General features: G+C 42.7%; 1 protein-coding gene across 1 annotated transcript; it reads right to left on the bottom strand.

Annotated features, from left to right (window-relative positions):
• Positions 1–245: 245 nt before the first annotated feature.
• Positions 246–569, bottom strand: LOC117362135 (ATP synthase subunit g, mitochondrial-like). Its single transcript, XM_033948002.1, has one exon. The coding sequence runs from the start codon at positions 567–569 to the stop codon at positions 246–248; it is 324 nt and encodes a 107-aa protein (XP_033803893.1).
• Between the last annotated feature and the right edge of the window lie 9,471 nt (positions 570–10,040).

Raw genomic sequence — 10,040 nt, 5'->3', positions numbered from 1 at the left:
GGTTTTTGATTTTTGATTTTATTTCTTATATACCGCTATACCATGAGGTTCAAAGCAGTTTACAATGAAGATAGATTAAAGATACATTAAAATAAAATAAATAAATATGGTACTTTGGATTTCCCTTGCTGTCCCAAAGGCTCACATTATTATCACTTTATTTTGGCCCTGATGGATGGAGTAGACAAAGCTTGTAAAGAACATTAGCAACTAGAACAAAGACAACAGTAAGGTAGGGTTAGTCTTCAAACATTGTAACCAATCAACCCACGCTTGCCAATGATCTCTCCAATATAAAACCACATCAGCACCTCTGTGGCTACCAAACCATTCCGCAGGCCTTCCTTTACTGTGAACTGTGTAAGATGGCCACTCTGAAAGGCAATGGCCATCTTTTTCATGCTCTCTGTAGCCTTAGGGATCTCTGCAGGAGTTGGAGGAGCTAGCTCAACCTTGGCATAGTACCAAAACGTGGCTAAACGGGGCCTGGAGTAAGTCACAGCAGCGCTCACAAGTTGCGGCGTCCGAGTGACGACGGTCTTGATAAGCCTCTGGGCAGCTTGTGCCATGTCTGCGATGCACTCTTAAGAAACCGTACAACGCATGCCAGTGGCATACCACAAATACTAATCAATAACCCAGCATGTAGGGATATCAGACATTTCAGTGAAGTTCTATGAAATACACTATTACCACGAGAATTCTCTGCATCAGAATTTCTTTTCAATAAGTTTTTTTTTTTTTAAAAGCATTGAGAAGAAGAGTTAACATAGGAAAAAGGTGATAGTTTTAGCACTAGATGGGGCTAAGGCATTAAAGAACAGAGGAGCTGCCTCTGTTCAGAATGCAGTGCCCAGTAAAGACAGTGCAAGTAACATCAAAGCAGAGGGAGAGAGAGGAAATACCTATGGAGCCAGCACAATGGAGCTAGTTTAAGAATCTGGCTAGATAAAGGTACAATATGAGAAAAATTATTCTGTTTTACAGAGATGAATTCATTAATAGTGATGGAATATAAACAAGGGTATGTGATGCAGTGCAACACGAAACTTACCTTGCTCAACAAATATAACATTTTAAATATTTATAAAGTGACTAGCTGATGCCCCGGCGTTGCACGGGTATTTAATTATTGCAATAACACTGTAAATGGATTCAAAAAAAGATACTTTATAGTGGTGAAATAAATTATTTTTTTACAGCTTTATAAAAAGTACAATATTCAAATAATAATGTGAAATATTACTAACACAAAACTTGATTATAAATAACATTTTTAGTTTCACCTCCAGGAGCAAGAACATATACATTCTTGGGTGAACCCACCCTTCCCACGTGTGCAGGTGAGCCGCGAGACCCCCAGAACATATCACCCCAGGTAGTGAGGGATCTGCATACCAAGTTTCGTTCAAATCGGTCCCACAGCTTTTTACATTTTTTCCATTGACTTGAATGGGTGAAATCTGATTTTCAGTTTGTAGCTCCGCCCATGTGTGCAGGTGGGCCGCGAGACCCCCAGAACATATCACCCCAGGTAGTGAGGGATCTGCATACCAATTTACGTTCAAAGCGGTCCCACAGCTTTTTACATTTTTTCCATTGACTTGAATGGGTGTAATCTGATTTTCTGTTTGTAGCTCTGCCCACGTGTGCAGGTGGGTCGCGAGACCCCCAGAACATATCACCCCCAGTAGTGAGGGATCTGCATACCAATTTTCGTTCAAATCGGTCCCACAGGTTTTTACATTTTTTCCATTGACTTGAATGGGTGAAATCTGATTTTCTGTTTGTAGCTCCGCCCATGTGTGCAGGTGGGCCGCGAGACCCCCAGAACATATCACCCCAGGTAGTGAGGGATCTGCATACCAAGTTTCGTTCAAATCGGTCCCACAGCTTTTTACATTTTTTCCATTGACCTGAATGGGTGAAATCTGATTTTCTGTTTGTAGCTCCGCCCACGTGTGCAGGTGGGCCGTGAGACCCCCAGAACATATCACCCCAGGTAGTGAGGGATCTGCATACCAAGTTTCGTTCAAATCGGTCCCACAGCTTTTTACATTTTTTCCATTGACCTGAATGGGTGAAATCTGATTTTCAGTTTGTAGCTCCGCCCACGTGTGCAGGTGGGCCGCGAGACCCCCAGAACATATCACCCCAGGTAGTGAGGGATCTGCATACCAAGATTCGTTCAAATCGGTCCCACAGCTTTTTACATTTTTTCCATTGACTTGAATGGGTGAAATCTGATTTTCAGTTTGTAGCTCCGCCCACGTGTGCAGGTGGGCCGCGAGACCCCCAGAACATATCACCCCAGGTAGTGAGGGATCTGCATACCAATTTATGTTCAAAGCGGTCCCACAGCTTTTTACATTTTTTCCATTGACTTGAATGGGTGAAATCTGATTTTCTGTTTGTAGCTCTGCCCACGTGTGCAGGTGGGTTGCGAGACCCCCAGAACATATCACCCCCAGTAGTGAGGGATCTGCATACCAATTTTCGTTCAAATTGGTCCCACAGCTTTTTACATTTTTTCCATTGACCTGAATGGGTGAAATCTGATTTTCTGTTTGTAGCTCCGCCCACGTGTGCAGGTGGGCCGCGAGACCCCCAGAACATATCACCCCAGGTAGTGAGGGATCTGCATACCAAGTTTCGTTCAAATCGGTCCCACAGCTTATTACATATTTTCCATTGACTTGAATGGGTGAAATATGATTTTCTGTTTGTAGCTCCACCCACGTGTGCTTGTGGGCTGCGAGACCCCCAGAACATATCACCCCCGGTAGTGAGGGATCTGCATACCAATTTTCGTTCAAATCGGTCCCACAGCTTTTTGCATTTTTTCCATTGACATGAATGGGTGAAATCCGATTTTCTGTTTGTAGCTCCGCTCATGTGTGCAGGTGGGCCGCGAGACCCCCAGAACATATCACCCCAGGTAGTGAGGGATCTGCATACCAAGTTTTGTTCAAATCGGTCAAGCCGTTTTGAATTAATGTGAGAATGGCATCTTTTTACATTTTTTCCATTGACATGAATGGGTGAAATGTGATTTTCTGTTTGTAGCTCCGCCCACGTGTGCAGGTGGGCCGCGAGACCCCCAGAACATATCACCCCAGGTAGTGAGGAATCTGCATACCAAGTTTCGTTCAAATCGGTCAAGCCGTTTTTGCGTGATCGCGGCACATACACACATACATACACACATACCTCCGATTTTATATATATAGATTATTTTTTCTTGTAATAGGAGAGGTTTATCTACTTCCCAATGAGTATGTTAAAAATGTTCTTTATTTTTGTATTAAACATGCCAGCTGCAGGGCACTTAATTCATTTCTCCTTTTCTTTGTTTCTTAAATTTCTGTATTGCCTTATCGATAGTAGCTCAAAGTAGTTTACAACATATCATAAATGTAAAAAAAAGATTCACAAATAAATAGAAAAAGAACAAACATTTTTACAACCTTCATCAGCAATATTATAATTTTCTTCTCTTGCCTCTGTCTTTCCCTTCTAATGCAACACTTTATTCCTGAACCTGTGGGTAGTCAATCCCTTTTCGTGAGAATTTTTTGTAGAGAGCCTCATTAACATTCTTTTGCTCCGCCTCCCATCCCTCTGGGCTGTCCTCCAATTTCTCAGTTGTCTCTTTACAAGTGAAATAGATGATAGGAGCCAGCCTTTTTTGGTCGTGTTTATTTTTCATTTAAATTCAGTTTTTTGGACCGTTTATGAGGCTTTTTGGTGCTGCAGAGGATCCCATTCTTGGGACATCTCTGGTTGCAAAGAGCACAGACTCTGAGGTCTAGGATCTGCTTACAAGGGGAAGACTGCTTTGCAATGCACCTAATTGGACAGCCTGCACTAAAGGTTTGGGGGCTCAGGGATCGATCCCATGGGAGAAAGGCTCACCCAAGTTCATCCACAGTGGGTTTGAATGTGGGCTGAGTGATTCCAGCGTGTTTTTTCCAGGATCGGGGCTGACTGCTTCCTTCCCCATTTGCATGTGTGAGGTCTGGTAGGGGTTAAGGTTTTTAGCCAGTTTGTTGGGCCCGAGAGGCGGTCCAAAGACACAAGCAGCCCAGATTCCAGGCTTGTTGAGGAAGAAGTTCTCCCTGTAAGCTATTTGCAGCTTCAGCTCTTGCAGCTCCCAGCACACAGCAAGCCACAGTGAGTAACAGGCTGATAGCCTAAAAAAAAAATCAGGAGGGGGTTTAAAATTGGTTTTTTCGGGGGGTTCTGGGTTAGAGTCAGGTTACCCCACCTCTAAAATCCCAAAATCGCTAGTTTTTGCCCCCCCCCCCCCAGTGTAGCTCCCAAGGCCAATTTTGGTGCTAAAATTGCTGCTGCAGTGGCCATTTTGGATTTCTTAATTTGAAAATAAAAGCCTCTATCTACTTCAAAACACCTCAATTTTGCTTAAAAACAGGTGTGATGGTCTCCTCTGGCCTGGATACCTTGGATTCATGCCAAATTTGTGATGAATGGCCTTCTGAGGATCATCTGTGTCCCATGTGCCGCACAGTGCATGAGGGGGAAGGGGTGGGAGATGCTAGCTTAACCTTCTCTCATCCCTCAGGGGTTGTTGGTGCCCAGATGGTGTGAAAGCCAGAAAAAAAGTCCAGGCTGGAGAGGACTCTCTTTCAATGCCTTTACTCTGGTAGAGGTCCCTGACCTTGGAGAGGACCTGACTGTGCACAGATTGTTCAAGCAAGCCTTCAGTGCTTTTACAGGTAATCATGAAATCCCTCGAGGAATTAAGAGACTCTGCGGTTCTTTACTACACAGTTCTAACTTATGAGCAGCACAAAAGCACAGACCACCTGTTTTCCCTTTCATCAAGACATTACAAATACATTCATGGACCATTGGGAGGTCCCAGAGGGGCCCCTTTGGGTGGCCAAAGCCACTATAAGGATCTACCCGGTGAATGCTAAATTTAACCAGCTCTTTGTCCCACTGAAAGTGGATTCCCTGGTGGCGCAGGTTACCAAACATACCTCACTTTCCAGTGAAGGCGGCATGGTATTATAGGATGCCCAGGCCCACAGGCTAGATTTTGTTGATATGAATCTCACCGAGGCCATGGCCTCAGGTATAAAAGCAGCTACAGCAGCTTCTTTTGTCGTCTAGGCTTGCGCCGTGATATGGAGGCAATTGCTGGGAGGGATGACCAGTTTCTGATGTCTGGAGTGGATTATGGAGCTGATGCTTTGTATGATCTTTTCAGGGTTGTGAGCAAAAATGTCTGTTTTTTCCATTTCTGCCCATAGGATGCTATGGATTAGACAGTGGGTGAGGGATTCCTCCCCCTAAGGCGACCTTGAGTAAATTACCATCTAAGGGACATTTACTCTTTGGAAAAGGTCTGGATGATCTTATGGCCAGTGTGCATGATTGCAAGCCAAAGCCTTTACCGGACAGCAGATCTAGAGCCCCTAGGGGGAGCAGGATGTGGTAATTTTCAGACCTCCAGATGATATTGCCAGTTCTCGGGAGGGTCTTTGGGCCAGAGATTTTTTCAAGGCTCCAGACAAAGATTTGGAGGGCCAAGCTTCTCCAATTTTCAGGATCCCCGCTCCGCCACAACTCCTAAGAAGCAGTTATGGCACCAAGCAGTCAGCTGAGCCTCCACGCATCGGAGGGAGGTTAATGAACATAAGAACATAAGAATTTGCCACCACTGGGTCAGACCAAGGGTCCATCGAGCCCAGCGGTCCGCTCCCGCGGTGGCCCATCAGGTCCATGACCTGTAAGTGATCTTTTGTCTAACCCTTCGGTTCCTACCCCCTTCTTCCCCCTTATCTGTGCCCTTTTTGCTCTTGTGTCCTCCTTTATCTGTAGCCCTCAGTTCCCTTATCTTTCAGGAATTTATCTAGTCCCTCTTTGAAACCCCTTAATGTAGTCTGTCCTATTACATCTTTCAGAAGTGCATTCCAGGTATCCACCACCCTCTGAGTGAAGAAGATATGAAACTATGAACCTTACAGCAATCTTTCTTTTCAAATGCACATCTGACTGTCATATTTCTCAATATTTTACAGCAGAAAGATCTACCCTAAGTGATGTGGGCAACCATGAGTTATTGATACATAACCAAGCTTAGCTGGCCAGGACTGTGGTTACCTCATCTGCCAGTTAAAATACAATAACACAGTAAATGAAGACAGAAAAAGACCCCCTTGGCCCATGCAGTCTACCCAACAAGGTGACCAGGATCTCGCTCACCACATTGTGTAGTCCAAATCCACCCATGTTTAAATGTTGGTTGTGAAGTCACCACCATGCCAACCATGATGGGTGATGATTCAACTTACCAGTCAAGATGCCTTCCCTTCCCTCCTAAGCTGCACAGTTCCCCCACTTGTAGTATGTGACAATAAAATGAACACCACACTGGAGTTGTTGAATTTTCACCTGGTATCTTGCCATGTGCAGGACGCAGACTTTCCAAGTCTGTCCAATATTGGGCTCCTTCCTCCATGCTGGATTTGGCCACTTCTTTGTCTCTCACCACTTATGGGACACTGACTATCCAAGTATGTCTGATATTGGGATCTGTTTCCTTATGCTGGATTCGGCTACTCTTCTTTGTCTCTCACTATTTGCAGGACAGACCAAGTCTATCCAGCATCAGCCTCAGTTCCCACAATTCTTGCCCTAGGTAACACCTCAACAGCCAAGTTGCATTTCCAATCTTCTATCTTCTATCCCACTCATTTTTGAATTTGCTCACAGTTTTGGACTCATTTTCTTTATGGCTGCAGATGCAATATGCTTCTGTTGCAGAAAGGTTGGCATTTAAAGCAGCAGGTACTGTCTAAATGCCTCAAAATACCAAGATGGTCAATCTTGACTCTGCCGATTCCTCATTTGGTTTTATACTTTGGTATCCTTTCATTTTTCTTCTAAAATCCAAGAACTTTATGTCAACTTATTGAAGCTGATTAACAAAGCAACTTTAATCTCGCCCTAATATATTGGCTTTCTTATAATTTCATATTCTTGTGTGCTTACATTTTGTTAAGGCCCCATCTTTATCATTAATATATTTGTTCCCAGTTCTTCTACTGTTGACTCTATATCCATCATATTCATCTATGGGATCAATATGGTGCCAACATGCGGCAGTTTTTTTATTTATCTAGATCAGTGATTCCCAACCCTATCCTGGAGGAACACCAGGCCAATCGGGTTTTCAGGCTAGCCCTAATGAATATGCATGAGAGAGATTTGCATATGATGGAAGTGATAGGCATGCAAATTTGCTTCATGCATATTCATTAGGGCTAGCCTGAAAACCCAATTGGCCTGGTGTTCCTCCAGGACAGGGTTGGGAACCACTGATCTAGATCACAGAGGAGACAGTGGTTAGTTAAGAGGAGCTTTCAAAACCTTTCAAGTGTTAACATCCTTAACATTATTATCTCTACAGGAAGCAAATAGAAATTAGAAGGAAGAAAGGAAATCTTAATTATTATTTACCTGCTGACTGGATTGTCTAAAACATTTTGCTTTGCTAATACCATGTTTTTAACACAGCCATGGGAATCCGTAGCTTCTTTTGAGCAGTCATGCTAATCTCCTTTAAGTACACCCACACGTGATCTTGTCCGCAAACTGGAAAAAAAACACAATTTTTTCTTTACATTTTTTTGGACTCTGCTCTCTTATTTCTCACTCTCCATGCTCTGTTCTTCATTGTACATAAAACATTTGATCTACAACCTAGAGGGCTGGTTTTATCTGTCTCCCGTAGGCAGAATAATCGCAAGGACAATGACTCAACATTTTGCATCAGCATGCAAATGAAAATTCTAGTAAAATTTAGCATCCAGCTGTTCTCTCTCATGTAATCTGCAAGTATGGAACCACTTAACAAATTTCTTTAAGGTTTCATGATTTTTGCTATGCCACAAGCTGCATTTTCACTCCCTGTCCTGCAGCATCTGCAATAGCAAGAGGAGGTAAGGACCACACCAAGGACTGAAAGCCAAAAGAACATAAGAATAGCCTTATTGGGTCAGACCAGTAGCCCGTTCTCACAGTGGCCAATCCAGGTCACTAGTACCTGGCCAAAACCCTAGGAGTAGCAACATTCCAGAATCTCAAAGAGTAAACAAGATTCCGGAACTCCAAAGAATAGCAACATTCCTTGCAGAATCCCCAGCAGTGGCTTCCCCCATGTCTTTCTCAATAAGTTCCTCCAGGAACTTGTCCAAACCTTTCTTAATACCAGCTATGCTATCTGCTTTTACTATAACCTCTGGCAATGCGTTCCAGAGCGTACCTATTCTCTGAGTGAAAAAATATTTCCTCCTATTGGTTTTAAGTATTTCCCTGTTATATTCAAGCACTGCAAGTTTAATCTCAAGTACATGAAATATACCCATGACGGCACTTCTTTTCCACTTCAAATACTTTACCTGGAGTGCCTTCACTGCTTGGGATCTAGCTAGGTACTTGGGACCTGAGTTGGCCACTGTTGGAAACATGATGCTGGGCTTGATGGATCTTTTGTCTGTCCCAGTATGGCAATTCTTATGTTCTCATTCTCTCTCTTCTTGGTCAGTCTACACCAGGGATCTCAAAGTCCCTCCTTGAGGGCCGCAATCCAGTCGGGTTTTCAGGATTTCCCCAATGAATATGCATTGAAAGCAGTGCATGCACATAGATCTCATGCATATTCATTGGGGAAATCCTAAAAACCCGACTGGATTGCGGTCCTTAAGGAGGGACTTTGAGACCCCTGGTCTACACCCTTCTAATATTCTCAACCCATCATGTAAGCTGCTCCTGGCTTTCCTGCTTTTCTCTTGCTGCTATGGATGCCTGAAATAGCTTTCTTGACCTGGTGTATTACGCTCACCTTCTGACTTCATGCAGGACCCACTTCAATACCTTGTCTCCACCTTTTAGTTTTTAAATCTTAAACTATAGCTCTTCCCAACCATAACCTTGTAAATTTTGATTTCTGCAATAAAAGAATTTGCCTTGTTTAAATTCAAGTTTAATAAAATTTGATAAAATCGCTTATCTGGAATTACTATGCGAATAACAATCCAATAATAATACAAATTAAAACATGAATTAACCATTTAAAACTAGCAGGGATACGTGACAAACCGGTACGTAAGGCAAAAAAGGGGAAGAAATACAATCTTTATAAGAAAAGAAACAGATAAGGTAAGTACATCAGGGAATAAGGGAAAGGGGGGGGGAGGAGGAAAAAAACAGAAAAGAAATAGAGGAATAACACTACATATGAAAAATTGTAGTGGAGTTGCTAAAAATGGTTAAAGTGCCGAAGTCCAAGAAAGGAATGCTGCCCTAGGAGATTTAGCAATTATAGGCATCCTTAAAAAGGATGTGTCTCAGCTAAATTATAACCCCCTCCTTTACAAAGCTGTGATAGCGTTTTTAGCTCTGGTCACCACTGATGCTCATAGATTTCCTATGAGCTTCTGAGCTGTTACCACATAGCTGGCGTTAAAGACGCTAGAGCGGGGGTAAGTGCCAAAGAGCAGGCTGGTTCACTGAAATAATATTTGATGAGCATCAGCTAGGCTTTCATGGTTACAATTTGTATATTTTTGCTAAAGCACCAAGGCTGTAAGAAGGTCTCAGATATTCCTATTTCACCAACCCTGTCAGTACCCCTTCAAGGAATCTCAAATAAAAATATAACAATTAGATTCATTTTTGATATGCTAGCCCTGTGGTACTGTTTTTCCTCATGTCTCATTAAATTCACAGTGGGAGGATTAACTGATAATTTCCTAGCCTCTTTCCCGCTTTATTGTTGAACGATAAATATTTTTAAACAAATTCAGTTGAAGCAAATCATGCATCTGTGAAGGAGATATTTTTCCTGCCACTAGAAAACAGTAATAAATCCAGGACCGCACGATAAACATATCAAGCTATTAACCACCCCCCTACATATTTATTAAGTGCAGTTTGAGTTAAAGCTGACTAGTTTTATATCAAACTATAAAACAACTCTTCTCAATTCTTAAAAATTATATCTATTTTAA

Source organism: Geotrypetes seraphini, chromosome 6 (assembly GCF_902459505.1).
Source record: "Geotrypetes seraphini chromosome 6, aGeoSer1.1, whole genome shotgun sequence".
Lineage (NCBI taxonomy): Eukaryota > Metazoa > Chordata > Amphibia > Gymnophiona > Dermophiidae > Geotrypetes > Geotrypetes seraphini.
The sequence above is the reverse complement of the archived record's forward strand: the minus strand, read 5'-3'. Positions and strand labels throughout refer to the sequence as shown.

Bases quoted from the DNA above. Each gene is read 5' to 3' on its own strand.
- LOC117362135 (XM_033948002.1), bottom strand. From the start codon at position 569: ATGGCACAAGCTGCCCAGAGGCTTATCAAGACCGTCGTCACTCGGACG.